This window comes from Capricornis sumatraensis, chromosome 4 (assembly GCF_032405125.1).
Source record: "Capricornis sumatraensis isolate serow.1 chromosome 4, serow.2, whole genome shotgun sequence".
In the NCBI taxonomy this organism is placed as follows: Eukaryota; Metazoa; Chordata; class Mammalia; order Artiodactyla; family Bovidae; genus Capricornis; species Capricornis sumatraensis.
Window position 1 is genome coordinate 127,395,373 of NC_091072.1, and position 18,438 is coordinate 127,413,810.

An 18,438-nucleotide genomic window follows, 5' to 3' on the forward strand; every position below is an offset into this window, starting at 1 on the left:
CTGTATAACATTTTCCAGGGCAAAGTTTCGACTCCCTCTTCCAGAGTGTTTGTCTCTGATTCCATTTTCTTGGATATCACAGACACAGAGAGGGAGTAGAAGATAGAATACTTGGGTTGGTAAAGGGCGGGGGGCAGCCTGGAGTTTATTGACTCCACATCCACACAGATGTTATAGAGCTACCATCACAAGCATGGATCCACCGTGGAAGGAAGAATTTTCAAATCACACACATTCTGGATATAAATTTTAAAGAAACCACTGAGACCAAATGTCAGTGCTTGATACAGGAAAGAAATGTTGAAAGTAATTGCTTTTCTATTGCAAATTATATGACATATATGTGCAAAGTACACATACATACATGTACATACATAGGTATGTAGAACAAAAACATGACAGTTATTGGCATAAATAATTTGTTATGGGGATCTTTATCCCCTGTAATGTGCATGTGACATGGTGAAAGAGTTTGTGGATTTTGCTCTGTATTATATTTCACTCTTCCAGGGCAATAATATAAGAAAATCTATTGATTTTAAGTTAAGGAAATATATGCAGATTCAAAGATTTCATTTTGTTGTTGGTTAAAATCAAGTAAATCTATAATAGAAAGCATGTATTCTCCACTCTGGGTTTTTTAAGAAAATGAAACTGAGTTTTGAAAGTTACTAAATCAAATTAGCTAAAAACAGAAATTAATAATAATATAGCATAAATCCCATATACTCTAAAAATAAGCTTACTATGAACCCCGTGCTCTGGAAATACGTGGAAGGAAGGAAAATTGCTAGCAAATTTCAGAAATGATCTGCAAATTGATTTCCTCTAAGTTTAGCAACCACTGTCATGATCAGAAGAACCTCAGGAAATGTAGATGAGTGGAAGATACCTCTCCTTGGTGTCAGGGTAGTAAAAATTTCCTTGTGAAGAGAGAAATGAAGCCCATCCTGAAAAATAACAATCCTTTCAGAATTACCTTGATTTTACTCTTTCTCGTTTATTTTACCTGGGTTTCAATTTTTCAAATCCCTTTGATTCTGGGTGCTGCATGGTAAGATGTAGTTCGACAAATTCCAACCCATGAGTTTCCGATTTTCAAGTTGTATAAAATGAATTAAATTCAGAGTCCTAGCATGGTAGGCCCTAACCTTCAAAATACTGACATTTATCTCTCAGGGTACTTTATAAACTTTTCCCAAATCAGATTCCTCTATAAATTGCTTAAGTTTAAGGAATCTGCTAACCTTTTCCCTCAACCAGCATAATTGACACGATGTCTGAAATATCAGGAGTGACTGTATTCCCAGCACAGTCAACAGCATAGATTGTTACTCATTTAGCATTAAATAGCAGAGAAATGAAGATGCCACATCATTACAGATAAAGTTGACTTACAAACCTTGGCCATAAGGTTTTTATAAATAGGAATATTCTCTTAAAATTGATCAGATCTTAAAATTCTAAATTTAAAGAATTTCTCGAATGAAGGACATATAAAAATTTATAGACCGAGTGTTTTACTTAACCATTGTTTTTTGAAATTCTACAAAAATGGTTCACCTGAAAAGATACCTGTTTTATACAATATCTTTCTCCGTGTTCTTCATACAAGTCATTTAATTAACACTAATAAAATAATAGACTCTATGTAAAAGAATATGTAAAGTTAAATCTTTGACTTATATTAGACTTAATCTCAAAGTTAAATCTTAATTGTATTTTAAAGGTTAAAAGGCTAAGGTGATTCTATTATTTTATATCATGGCCTCTAGTGCTCTTATGTTGTAAATAGACTTATTTTTAAAATATTTTGTTTTCTAGACGTGTATTGCTACTCATGAATCTAATGGAATTGATATCATCATTGCTTTGATTCTAAATGACATAAACCCTCTTGGTAAATATCGAATGGACCTGGTGCTCCAGCTAAAGGTAAAATAAACCCACTGGGGAGAAGGGGAAAGTGACATTCTCTATATAAAACTCACTTTCAGAGTTGACTCTAAATGTTCAAGTAGGGTCTTCTGAAAAGCATGGTCTTATCATATTTTCAAGTAATGAATTGACAGAAAGGGAAAGTAAAAGCATGAGCACTGACTTCCTAAGAAAGTGTCGAATAAGACTTGAGGATACCTTACTGTAAGTGTTTCTAAGCAGCCACTTTGTTTCACTGCTTTTCTTTTCTATTTTTCATTATATAGAGGAACATAAGATGCTGAACATTCACTTTGCCATATGTTTTTAATTCATCTTGACTATAGAATTCTATCTCACAAGTCACAATTAATGAAACTATGGTAGAAGAGGGCTCTGTTTTCGTTTTATGTCTATTTTCTAAAAGTTGTTTTCTTTTATATTAGAATTTTAATTTTTTCCCTAATACAGTAAGCCATTTTCAAGCTCCCTTTGAGAAGTTTTTGTTTAGTTGCTAAGTCGTGTCCTGCTCTTTTGCAGCCCCATGTTCTCTGTCCATGGGATTTTACAGACAAGAATACTGGAATGGGTTGCCATTTCTTTCTCCCTGGGGTCTTCCTGACCCAGGGTCCGAACCAGTATCTCCTGCATTGCAGGCAGATTCTTTACTACTGAGCCACCAGGGAAGCCCCCTTTGAGAAGTTGCTTTAGCGTAAATCATGTGTGTACTTTATAGCAGTTCCATTTATCAGAAGTCAGGAGCACAATGGCATTTTGAAAAAAATTTCTTCAACTTTTTGTTCAAATGGAAATAAATAAGTGAATATACACAAGAAACTATATAGTTCCAAATAAAAAGACATTATATTCAATTGAGATGAATTATTAAAGACTGCATGTGTTAGGTGTTAGAACTAAAAACATTGCTTATTTAAAATTTTTCCGTAAACATAGGGTTGATCCAATATCACAGAGGATAAAGTTTACCTTTTATAGGTAAATTGATGGCCGAGAAGGATAGAAATGGTATTTTTATAGTTGTTTCTAAATATAGATTTAGATTACATAATGGAATGCATATATGTCCTACCTATGTGGAGATTATGCTGATGGCTCTTAATAAGCAAACAGAGTTATGTTTGTGTGTTTTCACTATTTTTATTTGCAATAGGTATCAGCTTTGGATCTTTCTCTTCATAAATGAGAAAGAAGGTGATTCTCAGGTAGATTGCACTTGTGTCCTTTTCCTCATTAACTTCATTCTTCAGTTAGCAAAGTCAGCCTGGCCTATATGATAGCTTAATTGGAGTTACTAGAGAAAAAATTATGTCATCTTGAATTCATCTTTAACCATATTTCAGAAAGAAACACCATTTTGAAGACTTAGATTTGGGTTTTTTAAAAATCTTTCATTTATCTAAAGACTTACACCTTTAAATCTTATGTTTAATAGATATAACTTAACTGGGAGAAATACTGAAGGATTCATCAACTTAAAACAAAGTGTAGGGGACTTCCCTGGCACTCTAGTGGTTAAGACTTCACCTTCCAATGCAGGGGTTGTGGGTTGAATCCCTAGTTGGGGAGCTAAGATCGCACATGTCATGGCCAAAAAAATAAAACAGAAAACAGAAGCCATATTGTGACAAATGCAGTAAGGACTTTAAAAATGGCCCACATCAAAAACAATCTAAAAAATAAACTAAAACAAAGTATAGACATATACGTTATTTACAAATTCAAACCTATGGGGAGGAACCCTAAATGATAAGGTATGACTTACTTGTATGAAGATATTCTTAGCTACTCAAATGAAAATCTGTTTTGAAAAAAGGGTCATTTAAAATTTCATTTATGTTACCTTTTCAAAATATGACAGTTGGATAGGTCAAGGTATATGTAAAATAGAAAATGAATGAATTTGAATTGAAATATTTATAATATTTTACTAAGAGAGATGAGTGTATGTTTCTAAATAATGCATGAGGCTTTGTACATAATGGCCAGTATGAGAACAATGTTTGTAAGACAGAATGATATAGTTACTGGCAAATTTTAGAAGGTGTATATAGGATGCTTTTAATTGTAAATTCCCTGGAACATTATAGAGATGCCATATGAAAAAAAATGTTAAGGTTTTATTATATATCATTTACTCTTAAAATTAATTACTTAAACAAGTATAATTTTAAGTATATTTAACTGTACTCATTTACTATACAATTTCATGAATTTTTTCATGTATATATATATATTGTCCCTTTTAATTTATATTTCATAACTGACCTGGACTATAAATTGCTGAATTTGTAAAATAAGTAGGTTTTTTTGTTGTTATTGTTACTGTTGTTGTTGGGTTTTTTTTTTTTTTTTTTTTTGGTCTAAGGACTCTAACTTCTTTTGGAAGAGAATCCTTTATTAACACATAAAAATTGGATTTCTTAGCATATATAATCTCTTGAACTTTCAAAGTGATTTAGATTTCAGTAGGTCATTTACAAGATTTCTATTCCCCCAAGTTAGTATGAAAAAGATTGGTTAGGAAAACACCATATTGCCAATATTCTGAAATTGGATGTATTTTTAAGCTAATTTGTATTGGGGCTGCTGAATGAAGTTCATTAGAGAGAGTACTGTTAGTGTTGCCCGGGTTTTAGCTTTTGATTATATTGGGTCAGTTCAGATTGCTCTAAAGATGTAAGATCTTCACTAACTCTAGAACCTTACTTTTTAAAAGATATGTTGTTTGTGTGTGATGCTGGATTATAAAAAGGAAATTTTAGGATTTGTGCAAATCTGTAGAAATTAAAAATGGAGCATCATTCCAAACGTTGAGGATATTTTGCTTTGTGCTATAAGACTTTCTGTAACTGTGTGGTACCCATTTTGTATAATAAATTGGCTGAATCAGAAACATTTAAGATTTCTTCTATAGGTAAACATGTTTGAGAGAATATATTTTTAAAACCAAATTAGGAAGCACCAAAGACAACATGAACTGTTTTTATTTTCTATTAAACAAAAAATAGAAAATATTCTACAACCCAACTTGTTAAAATGTTGCATACATATATTACCATGTAGGGAGTCTAAACTGTTATCAATAAATTTATATTTTGTTTCTAACTCATGAATTTAGAAATTTGTAAATTAATTCTCACTAATTATTGATCAAATTTATTTAAGATTTTGATTTGCTATGAGTTGATGTTTCATGTTAAAAACAATTATGCTAAATTCTAATGAACTATATGCCATTTTTTGTAAAATATGTCATTGATACTGGTTCACCTTACTGTCTTGTTAGATTGTCTTCATATAAAGGCCTACTTAGGAAATAGTGAAGGAAGATATGATTATATTTTAATATATCATATATAGTCAATTTTGTGTTTAAAATGCCTTTATAGCAATATTTAAAATTTCCTTTGTAACATATTTCGAATGATTCATTGCTTTTATCTTTGTGTTGACAATAAAATAAAACATTCTCTTTTAAAACGTTAATAAGCTAACTGAAAAGTAGGAGTTTACAATTGTGCTTGATTTAAAAAATAGTCCTGATAATCTCAATTGAAACACATGCAGGGGATCCTTAATCCATGAAATAGGCTTTTCATGTGCATCAACTCAATGTGTATCTTTAGAACAATGCCTCCAAGCTTTTGCTGGCCATCATGGAAAGCAGGCATGACAGCGAGAATGCAGAAAGGATTCTTTTCAACATGAGACCCAAAGAACTGGTAAGAGCACTTTTGAAAGTCATGTCAATAATGTGTAACCTAAAAGGGACAGTGTGTAATATACATGTCAGGGGAAAAGTCTAAGGCTTTCCCTGCTCTGCTGAGACATTGATGGCACATCACGACTTGTCATTACTGATACCTCAGAAGGCTTATGAACACAAAGGCCTGTGTGATTTGGGTCCTTATGACTTCATTGGTTTGTCCACTCTAAATACTTTTCTTAACCGGCTTGTTAAACTTGACTGAACTATCTGCAAATTATTTTTGCCCCCAGAAAACATTTGCTTTAGTTTGTGTATTAGGATACATGTGAGGAAGATAAATAAAAATGTTTGCACCCTTCAAAAATTATATTTATACCTCTTTCTGAAAATAAAAGCAGAATAAATATCTTTTGCAGTTGTCCTCATGTTCAACTGAGGACAGTGTTCAGCCTGGAGAAAATTGCATGGAGACCTGATGGGAAATCCCCAGAGATCATTATTAGTGTTGTCTTCCTATTGGAGAGGTTATATTTTCCTCCTCACTGTGACATGGGAATTATGAAGAAATATCAGCATGTTTTAACAGCACTGAGTTTCAAAAGCATTGAGAACATTCTCAAACTGTATAGCCAGTCCCCTAATAACTAAGTCCTAATTGTTTGAGTACCCCTGTTGGTGCTATGGGCAACTCTATGAAGACACTTTTAATGTGTAAGCAGGATAAATTCATTGATGTGAAAGAGCATTTGCTAAATATTAGAACAAACTGTGGGCCCAGGAGGTACAGGGAAGGGATAGGGAAGCAATGTGTAATGTTAACAGGAAACATGGAAGGTTGGGAGAAGAGCAGAGAGGCAGGGAGGGTAGAGAAATATGACGTATGAAGGACCTCTTTTGCTTTCTTTAATAGTAAGGAACAGAGTGGAAGAATGTAGATAAAGAGGAAGATAAGGTGCAATTTGATTTAACATATATTTAATGACAGCATAGTATCTGCAAGGCAGTGGGCTAGGAAGAGCAAGACACTTCCTCATCCGCATATATGCTGGCCTCTTGCTGACTCTTCCACTGGATGGTAAGCTCCCTGTGGGCAGAAACTCTGTCATATCCACCACTGGGTCCTCAGGCAGAGGATGGTGTCTGTCCAGCACCATGTGTTCTTGTTATTAGTGGACCCTTGATAAATAATGGATGCTTATCAGGGTTCCAAAGTCTCCTAATTCATGGGAACTTCAGCACTGTCTGCTTTCAAAAATCAAAGCCAAAATTTCCAAGGAAAACAGAGAATTTGTAGGAAAATAATTCCATAATCGTTTAAATGAAGAAGGTTTCCAATGCCATTTTCACTTAGAATTCTTGCATATTTTTCAAGTCTTAGGAGGCATTCCAGTTTTTTATTATACCCCATAAATGAGGCAAATGCACGTTGTTTGTGGCATTTCAAGTCTTGATGTTCCTATTGGTTTTTTGATAGGTGGATGTGATGAAGAATGCCTATAACCAAGGATTGGAATGCGATCATGGGGATGATGAGGGCGGAGATGATGATGTTTCCCCAAAGGATGTTGGACACAATATCTATATCCTGGCCCATCAGGTATCACATTTTTTTAATCTTTGTATTGTTTTGCTAATCTTATCAGTCTCATCATATGTCATGGCTTGCTGTCAATACTTTCAAGATCTGGTCCTTCCGTTTATTCAGTGCTTGTGTCCCTTGCTCTGAGTCAAGAGAAAAAAAAGCTCCCAGAGTGCCCCTAGGGCTGTGGTCAGAGCTGTTCTGCAAGAAAACAGTACTTGGTACCAAAAACTGGGCCAGCAAGGAGGAGAGAATCCCATGTCAGAGCCTGAGGAATAGGTATCCATGGCAACAGATGGAAGTCTGGAAGCAGAGAGGACAGAGGCTCCTGAGAAGACAGAGAGTGTAAAGGAAGGGATGCATTCAGGTCTAAACAGACTTCTGGCCTCTTTGAATTATAGGCTAGCATATTTCCTGCAGAACCTGTAAAGTGACAGCCTTTAACTGTTTTTACCGGACTTCTAAAAAATATGAAGCTAAATTCACATTCTTTCAAAGGAAAACCATTTCTATTTTGTGTTAGTATGAAAACAGGTGCTTGGTTAGTGTTATTTGACACATTTAGTTCTTTTAACCTGAAGATCCACTTTATTATTTTTTTTTTAATTTTAAAATCTTTAATTCTTACATGTGTTCCCAAACATGAACCCCCCTCCCACCTCCCTCCCCATAACATCTCTGTGGGTCCTCCCCATGCACCAGCCCCAAGCATGCTGTATCCTGCGTCAGACATAGACTGGCGATTCAATTCTTACATGATAGTATACATGATAGAATGCCATTCTCCCAAATCATCCCACCCTCTCCCTCTCCCTCTGAGTCCAAAAGTCCGTTATACACAGCTGTGTCTTTTTTCCTGTCTTGCATACAGGGTCGTCATTGCCATCTTTCTAAATTCCATATATATGTGTTAGTATACTGTATTGATGTTTTTCTTTCTGGCTTACTTCACTCTGTATAATCGGCTCCAGTTTCATCCATCTCATCAGAACTGACTCAAATGATTTCTTTTTAACGGCTGAGTAATACTCCATTGTGTATATGTACCAAAGCTTTCTTATCCATTCATCTGCTGATGGACATCTAGGTTGTTTCCATGTCCTGGCTATTATAAACAGTGCTGCGATGAACATTGGGGTACATGTGTCTCTTTCAATTCTGGTTTCCTCGGTGTGTATGCCCAGCAGTGGGATTGCTGGGTCATACGGTAGTTCTATTTGCAATTTTTTAAGGAATCTCCACACTGTTCTCCATAGTGGCTGTACTAGTTTGCATTCCCACCAACAGTGTAGGAGGGTTCCCTTTTCTCCACACCCTCTCCAGCATTTATTGCTTGCAGATTTTTGGATCGCAGCCATTCTGACTGGTGTGAAGTGGTACCTCATTGTGGTTTTGATTTGCATTTCTCTAATAATGAGTGATGTTGAGCATCTTTTCATGTGTTTGTTAGCCATCCTAAATGTCTATTTAGTTCTTTGGCCCATTTTTTGATTGGGTCGTTTATTTTTCTGGAGTTGAGCTGCATAAGTTGCTTGAAAACAAGACCCCTCTATATGCTGCTTACAAGAGACCCACCTCAAAACAAGGGACACATACAGACTGAAAGTGAAGGGCTGGAAAAAGATATACCACGCAAATAGAGACCAAAAGAAAGCAGGAGTGGCAATACTCATATCTGATAAAATAGACTTTAAAACAAAGGCTGTGAAAAGAGACAAAGAAGGCCACTACATAATGATCAAAGGATCAATCCAAGAAGAAGATATAACAATTATAAATATATATGCACCCAATATAGGAGCACCGCAATATGTAAGACAAATGCTAACAAGTATGAAAGGGGAAATCAACAATAACACAATAATAGTGGGAGACTTTAATACCCCACTCACACCTATGGACAGATCAACTAAACAGAAAATTAACAAAGAAATGCAAACTTTAAATGATACATTAGATCAATTAGACCTAATTGATATCTATAGGACATTTCACCCCAAAACAATGAATTTCACCTTTTTTTCAAGTGCTCATGGAACCTTCTCCAGGATAGATCACATCCTGGGCCATAAATCTAAACTTGATAAATTCAAAAAAATCGAAATCATTCCAAGCATCTTTTCTGACCATAATGCATTAAGATTAGATCTCAATTACAGGAGAAAAACTACTAAAAATTCCAACATATGGAGGTTGAACAACACACTTCTGAATAACCAACAAATCACAGAAGAAATCAAAAAAGAAATCAAAATATGCATAGAAACTAATGAAAATGAAAACACAACAACCCAAAACCTGTGGGACACTATAAAAGCAGTGCTAAGAGGAAAGTTCATAGCAATACAGGCATACCTCAAGAAACAAGAAAAAAGTCAAATAAATAACCTAACTCTACAACTAAAGCAACTAGAAAAGGAAGAATTGGAGAACCCCAGAGTTAGTAGAAGGAAAGAAATCTTAAAAATTAGGGCAGAAATAAATGCTAAAGAAACAATAGAGACCACAGCAAAAATCAACAAGGCCAAAAGCTGGTTCTTTGAAAGGATAAATAAAATTGACAAACCACTAGCCAGACTCATCAAGAAGCAAAGAGAGAAAAATCAAATCAATAAAATTAGAAATGAAAATGGAGAGATCACAACAGACAACACAGAAATACAAAGGATCATAAGAGACTACTATCAGCAGTTGTATGCCAATAAAATGGACAACGTGGAAGAAATGGACAAATTCTTAGAAAAGTACAATTTTCCAAAACTGAACCAGGAAGAAATAGAAAATCTTAACAGACCCATCACAAGCACGGAAATTGAAACTGTAATCAGAAATCTTCCAGCAAACAAAAGCCCAGGTCCAGACGGCTTCACAGCTGAATTTTACCAAAAATTTAGAGAAGAGCTAACACCTATCCTACTCAAACTCTTCCAGAAAATTGCAGAGGAAGGTAAACTTCCAAACTCATTCTGTGAGGCCACCATCACCCTAATACCAAAATCTGACAAAGATGTCACAAAAAAAGAAAACTACAGGCCAATATCACTGATGAACATAGATGCAAAAATCCTCAACAAAATTCTAGCAATCAGAATCCAACAACACATTAAAAAGATCATACACCATGACCAAGTGGGCTTTATCCCAGGGATGCAAGGATTCTTCAATATCTGCAAATCAATCAATGTAATTCACCACATTAACAAATTGAAAAATAAAAACCATATGATTATCTCAATAGATGCAGAGAAGGCCTTTGACAAAATTCAACATCCATTTATGATAAAAAAACTCTCCAGAAAGCAGGAATAGAAGGAACATACCTCAACATAATAAAAGCTATATATGACAAACCCACAGCAAACATTATCCTCAATGGTGAAAAATTGAAAGCATTTCCCCTAAAGTCAGGAACAACACAAGGGTGTCCACTTTCACCGCTACTATTCAACATAGTTCTGGAAGTTTTGGCCACAGCAATCAGAGCAGAAAAAGAAATAAAAGGAATCCAAATTGGAAAAGAAGTAAAACTCTCACTGTTTGCAGATGACATGATCCTCTACATGGAAAACCCTAAAGACTCCACCAGAAAATTACTAGAGCTCATCAATGAATATAGTAAAGTTGCAGGATATAAAATCAACACACAGAAATCCCTTGCATTCCTATACACTAATAATGAGAAAGTAGAAAAAGAAATTAAGGAAACAATTCCATTCACCTTTGCAACGAAAAGAATAAAATACTTAGGAATATATCTACCCAAAGAAACTAAAGACCTATATATAGAAAACTATGAAACACTGATGAAATCAAAGAGGACACTAATAGATGAAGAAATATACCATGTTCATGGATTGGAAGAATCAATATAGTGAAAATGAGTATACTACCCAAAGCAATTTACAAATTCAATGCAATCCCTATCAAGCTACCAGCCATATTTTTCACAGAACTAGAACAAATAATTTCAAGATTTGTATGGAAATACAAAAAACCTCGAATTGCCAAAGCAATCTTGAGAAAGAAGAATGGAACTGGAGGAATCAACTTGCCTGACTTCAGGCTCTACTACAAAGCCACAGTGATCAAAACAGTATGGTACTGGCACAAAGACAGACATATAGATCAATGGAACAAAATAGAAAGCCCAGAGATAAATCCACACACATATGGACACCTTATCTTTGACAAAGGAGGCAAGAATATACAATGGAGTAAAGACAATCTCTTTAACAAGTGGTGCTGGGAAAACTGGTCAACCACTTGTAAAAGAATGAAACTAGATCACTTTCTAACACCGCACACAAAAATAAACTCAAAATGGATTAAAGATCTAAATGTAAGACCAGAAATTATAAAACTCCTAGAGGAGAACATATGCAAAACACTCTCAGAGATAAATCACAGCAGGATCCTCTATGATCCACCTCCCAGAATTCTGGAAATAAAAGCAAAAATAAACAAATGGGATTTAATTAAAATTAAAAGCTTCTGCACAACAAAGGAAAATATAAGCAAGGTGAAAAGACAGCCTTCTGAATGGGAGAAAATAATAGCAAATGAAGCAACTGACAAACAACTAATCTCAAAAATATACAAGCAACTTATGCAGCTCAACTCCTGAAGATCCACTTTAAACTTGCATCTTCTAATGCAGAGTTTTTTTAGAAGTTAAAAAATTGAGATGTACGTATGTCCATTTGACTATCTATATCAATTCGGTTCAGTTGTTCATTCATGTTCAACTGTTTGCAACTCCATGGACTGCAGCATACCAGGCTTCCCTGTCCATCACCAGCTCCCGGAGCTTGCTTAAACTCATGTCCATCGAGTTGGTGATGCCATCCAACCATCTCATCCTCTGTCATCCCCTTCTCCTCCTGCCTTCAATCTTTCCCAGTATCAGGGTCTTTTCTAAGGAGTCAGTTCTTCACATCGTATAGCGATTATCTATATAGCTCTCACTTTTTTACAGAATAAAGTCTAAATTTCTAGACTGTCTTGCTAGTCATTTTCCCCCATTGACAATCTCTACCTTTTCCTGCTTCCTTGTATATCTTATCAGGTAATTGAACAAACATTGGTAGATATAAATAAGACTCTGAATAGATTAACTTTCTATTTTTAAAATTTTTCCGGTTTTATTGTGATGTAATAGACATATAGCACTGTGTAAGTTTAAGGTATTAAAAATTTCCTCTTTAGACGATTCTTAACCATCTCTGTCCTTATACATAACTGCCTAAGGCATGTAACCTTGAGTATAATTTTTATAAAAAATTTAAAAAGGAGTCAAATTCTAAAAGATATTAATACAAGAAGCTGCAATAATTTTATAGTATAGTTTGCACCATTGAGAAGATTTTTAGGTCTGTCACAGTATGTTCTCAGCCACGTCCAACTCTTGGAACCCTGTGGACTGTAGTCCATCAGGCTTCTCTGTTGGTGGGATTTTTCAAGCAAGAATACTGTAGTGGGTTGCTTCCCTTCTCCAGGGGATCTTTCCAACACAGGAATCAAACTAGCATCACATCTCCTGCATGGTTTGTGGATTCTTTACCTGCTGAGCCATCAGGGAACCTTCTCACAGTATAGCAAAATCCATATATAGAACAGAAAAGGTCAGGGAAAAGGGGTTAAAGCTAGGAAGACAAGATAATTTTAAGTATTGAGGAACTGAAAGCTAAGATGAAGAGATGCACTGAAGAAAGTAGAACACAGAGATTTAAGATGCAGAAGAGGTATGCTTTTAGAGAGAAAGAAATTGGGTGACAGCAATCGAGTCAAGCCAGAAAAGGACTGTCCAGAGAGTGAATGAGAGTACAGAGGGAAAAAAATCACAAACTGAGAATTAAGATCATATTGGCTTCTACAACAAGGATAGAAATAGAGTGACACAGCACGTGTACATGAGCAAGAAGTTATTTCAGAAGCGGCAGCATTGTGGAAGGAACTCGACTGAAAAAGAGAAGAGCAGAGTGAGCAGTAATAAGTTTTAGAAGGAAGTCAGGGAGTACAGCCACCCATTGTGTTCTTTTGGCTGAAAGCTAGTCTCGCTCTGCCTGGAAAGGTTATTCCGCTGCCTGAGCAAGCAGCTACATGAGCAAGATCTAACCATGTGTCTTTCAAGTTGGAAGTGAACAACCTGACCAGCCAAGTCACCCCTGAGACAAATAGAAGAGTAGATGTTTGAGACAAATTACCTTGAACCCGTGGAGAAGACATTTAAAAGTGTTATCTCATGTTACCAGTTATGAATAACAATAAAAATAGTCAGGAAAGACCCATATTCGGTCAGTTCAGTTTTAAGTAGATTAAATACAAGAGTAGAGATTAGGGTTTTGTGTTTTTTGTTTGGCCATGCCACATGACATATGGGGTGTGGGATCTCAGTTCCCTAACCCAGGAATCAAACGTGTGTCCCCTGCGTTGGAGCTCAGAGTTCTAACCACTGGACAGCCAGGGCAGTCCCAAGAATACAGATTTTTAAGACAAGTTAAGGTGAATGTTCAAAAGAGTGGAGAATAAGAATAAAGAATACAAAAGCTACTCTTAGATTGAAAGATAATGATTTAAATTATGAAAGAGGTTAAAAATGAAGACAGCATAATGTCAATGATTTTGATGGATTTGAGTTTATGAAAGTGCTTAGAGAGAAACAGATTCAATGATGATGGTGGAATTGTCCAACGAGTGGGAATTCAGAACTACCTGTTAAAAAAAAGTAACGAAGAGCTAAAAACTACTTACTGAAACAAAGAGATAATGGATGTGAAAATGGCCTGAATGAAGGTTTCTGAATCTCCCCCAAACCAAAATGTTAGAAAAGCAGTAGTATGCAGAGCCGCGATGGTACAATATATAGGCACATAAATAAAATCGGACTTCAGGAAGAGGGAGAATGTCAGACTGAGTGAGGGAAGGAGATCTGGAATCCTTAAGGCCTTGTGATTAAATTGTAAGAGTGTAAACATGAAACGGGAGTCTAGGACAGGAATGCAAGATGTGTGGAACAGTGTATATAACCTACAGGGCGGTTAAGCAACGAACGGCCTGCTCACTTTCTTACAATGACCCAGGAAGTTGCTCCCTCGCCGCTTTATGCATGCATCCTCTTTGGGGTGGCTCCTCCCACCAGCTTTAATGAAAAATTCAGTTTTCACTCAAAAGAGAGCCAACCCATGCTCTTTTGATCTTTCCAGAAGTGACTTCCTTGGCTTTCTCTAGGCCAGGATATTGTACTGGTTTCTTAGGAAGCAGAGATGGTTGCTGAATTCCTTCCTTATGACTCTGTTGTCCAGATAGCCTCCACACTGAGGCACAAATGCCAAAGACAGTGGTTGTAAGCCTTGCTTCAGAAGTAGCCATGTAGCCGTGCTCCAAGAGTTTTCTGGGGTCCAGGTTTGGCTGTATCCATTGTGAATGTGGAGTTGTTTGGCTCTGCCGTGCTGATGACCGTGCAGATTGGTTTCTGCCTTTGCACAGTTCAGTAATTCCAAAACTGAGGTTCAGCTTCCTCCTTGTTTTACTATAATCATCTTTTGCACAGACAGTCTATTTTGGTGCCCTCAGACTTTCAATTTTTGTTGTTATTCTTTTCATGGTAGTTGGGTAGTTCTGCTTTTTCTACCATGACATCCTTTTTGGCCCTTCCTGTGGTTGATGTTACCAGAAACAAATAATGCTTCTTGTAAGCGTCTTGTCTGATCTACATAGAACTATCAATACCTGAAAAGGGGAATTTCTTAAGTTCTAATACCATAGTGTCATGCAGAGTAATTTCCTTAAAATTCAGCTATGTGTCCTTTTACATTTTCTGTCCTTCACATGCTCTTCTCATGCATCTCTGCCTCCTCTCTCTGCTCTAGCTTTGGTCTTTTATATTCTACTTTCTTCCTATTCCTTCTCTTTCTTCCTATCTTTCTATAAAACAGGCATTGCATGAAATCTAGAACAATGTTCAGTACTTTAGATAAGTTTAACATATATGCAGGCCTATTGTTTTTCTAGGGCTTCCCTGGTGGCTCAGATGGTAAAGAGTCCGCCTGCAGTGCAGGAGATCTGGGTTCGATTCCTGGGTTGGGAAGATCCCCTGGAGAAGGGAATGGCTACCCACCCCAGTATTCTTGCCTAAAAAAAAAATCCCATGGACAGAGGAGCCTGGAGGGCTACAGTCCATGGGGTCACACAGAGTCAGACACGACTGAGCAACTAACACACACACACACATTGTTTCTTTGATTCCATGTGGCAGTTCTGTTTTTATGAGAGTTTATTTTGTGTTAATTTTATTTTCTTACCCAGTTTTATTAAGATATAATTGACACATAATATTGTGTAAGTTTAAGGTCTAAGTATGTTGATTTGATACATTAGTTAACACCCAGTTTAATCACATGATTGCGATTTTTCTTTTGTGTTGAGAACATTTAAGATCAACTCTTTTTGCAACTTTCAGGTTTGTGATACAATATCACTAACTCTAATGACTGGGCTATACATCAGATCCTCAGAATTTGGTAATCTTTCAACTGGGAGTTTGACTCCCATACTTCCCTTTTCCCTCACCTCCCAAACCCTGGTAAACACCACTCTATCTCTGCTTCTCTGAGTTTGTCATGTTAGATTCCACATATAAGTGATCTCATGCAGCATTTGTCCTTTTCTGTCTTACTTATTTCATTGAACACAGTGCTCTCAGGGTTCATCCAGGTTGTTGCAAATAGCTCCTTCTTCCTCATGGTTGAATAAGATTCCATTGTATAGCTATATTGGATCTTCTTTATCCATTCATTGATTGAAAGACAACTACGCTGCTTTCATGTCTTGGCTATTGTGAATAATGCTGCAGTGAACATGTGAGACCGTTTATTTCAGTACCTACTAGAGTTGAGAAGCATATGGAGAAATGGGAAATGTTATGTGCCTTGCAGTATTCGGAGAAGTATTAGATAGCTTGCCTGTGGAAAGCAAAAACAACTCCTGGCTCTTAAGGCAAGAAAGAATGGATCACTTTAACTGTATATATGAAATTATTTTTAAATATAGGCTTTAAATTTTTTCATCATCATTTCCCCATGTCATTAAATAGTCTTTGAAAACTCAGTTTTAATGTCTGCATAATTGTTCACCATTTTATTGCACCATAATTTATTTAATCACTTTTTATTTTTTAGACATTTAGGCCTCTCATGTTTTTGATATTATAAATTATGCTATGATTAACATCCTCATACATTAATGTTTGTCTGCTGCACGATTTCCCTAGGATAAATTCCAAGAAGTTTAATTACTAGGTTTCATGGTAGTAACTATTTTATGGTTCTTGATGCACATTATAAAATTGTTTTTTACCATGTGATGGTAATCATCTTACTGAATCCTAAAATTATTACCATTTAAATAAAGATTCACCAAGTTGAATAGTGTCAGGAACATAGTGACCACTCAACACATGTTTGTTGAATAAATTAATGAGGTAGATGAAAAGGAATTTCATTTTAATCCAAATCTTTTGGATTCCTAATAAAATGAATTGTCTTTTAATATGTTATTTGGTCATTTCTACTTATTCTCTGAATTGCTTGAAAATGTGTCTGTCCATTCTTCAGTTGGGTTTCATTTTTTTCTTTGTGAATTTTAATTAAGGTCAACAAATCTTAGTCATAGTAGTTATATCTATTTCATCCTGGTTCATTTGCTTTCTAATGTTTTAATGATAATTTTTTCCATTACCTTGATATCTTTAAACACTCACCTAGATTTTTTTCTGGTATCTAGGAAATTCAGTTTTTGCTCTTAATTGTTTAATTTTTCCATGTCATAATGGAACAATAATATAAAGGTATGTTCTTGTTCTAATTTATCTGAAAAGACATAGTCCAAGATTTAGTAGTAACAGCAGTCCAGGAGGGCAGGGTTTCTAGTAATTACATGACCATGATGTATGTAGGACATTAGATACCAGGGCCAAAACCCAAACCACCTCAGGATCAAGCAAAAATGGGTGATGTGGGGGCAGATGAGGCTGGGACTATCTGGTGATCTGGTAAGCTCTTACTTACTTCTGTTGACTTTCCAATTGGGATTGCAGGCACTAAATTTCCTATTTCTCCACTACTTCAAAATGTCTGAATTTTTAAATTTAAAATATTGTAAAATCTAATTTAAAAAAATTGACAACTCATTCAAAAATTTTAAAAACATCAAGCATGCCAACCAAAATTTACCAGCAGGCAGAATGCAACTTACGAACCATAGTTTGCCACTTGTGGATTTGTTTAGTTGCTAAGTCGTGTCCAACTCTTCGACACCGTGGACTGTAGCCTGCCAGGCTCCTCTGTCCATGGGATTTTCCATGTGAGAATACTGGAATGGGTTGCCACTTCCTGCTCCAGGGGATCTTCCTGGCCCAAGGATCAAAGCCACATCTCGTGCATTAGCAGGTGGATTCTTTACCACTGAGCCACCAAGGAAGCCCACTTGTGGACTAAGGGATCTGAATTTCTCATTCAGTTTTAATTCAATTATATGGTCTTTTTGAGTGCTATACCAGATGTCAGGCACTGAACTAGATACTAGGAACACAGCAGTGAGGGAAAGCAGGACGAAATCAGCTCTCAGGGGACTGAGATTCTGACTGGTAGCAGTGATGAGTAGACAAACCAGAGAGAGCAGATAGTCATACAAGCTATGCAGTGAATGAGAAGAGGGAGGGATGAAAGGCACTCAGGAGGCCTATTGCAGAATGACTGATGAGGAGAGTTCTCTCTAGGGAGGTGAAATTGAAGCTAGATCTAGGTGAAAAAAGCAGAAGTCAGCAGTATGTAGTGGAGCAGTGTGGGGGCGCATCCCAGAGATGTCTGGAAAGTGGCAGTAAGCTTGGCATGTTTCCAGGAGAAGAAGACCTGTGTAGCTGGACCCTCACCCAGCTCCCAGCACTTAAACACTATAGTGATTACAAACACTGCACCTGAGGCTCATTTATTATAAGATTATCATTCAGGAACATTTACTGATTAAGCACCTCTTTTTTTTTTTTTGGCTTTGCTGGATCTTCATTGCTGTGTGGACTTTGCTTTAGTGGCAGTGAGCAGGGGCTGCTCTTGGTTGTAGTGCATGGACTTCTCATGGTGGTGGCTTCTCTCGCTGCAGAGCACAGGCTCTAGGTTGCACGGGCTGCAGTAGTTGCGGCACATGGGCTTCGATGCCC

The 18,438-nt window shown here is 36.3% G+C and overlaps 1 protein-coding gene across 3 annotated transcripts in view; it reads left to right on the plus strand.

Annotated features, from left to right (window-relative positions):
• ITPR2 (inositol 1,4,5-trisphosphate receptor type 2) overlaps nt 1-18,438 on the plus strand; it is a 598,268-nt gene that overhangs the window by 407,913 nt on the left and 171,917 nt on the right. For 2 of the 3 annotated variants that reach the window (XM_068970194.1, XM_068970195.1), the window contains exons 43-45: nt 1,825-1,935; nt 5,565-5,660; nt 7,122-7,244. In XM_068970194.1, the coding sequence (XP_068826295.1) occupies nt 1,825-1,935; nt 5,565-5,660; nt 7,122-7,244 (330 nt within the window). The remainder of the gene's footprint in view (nt 1-1,824; nt 1,936-5,564; nt 5,661-7,121; nt 7,245-18,438) is intronic. The other variant, XM_068970196.1, reaches the window with a different exon arrangement.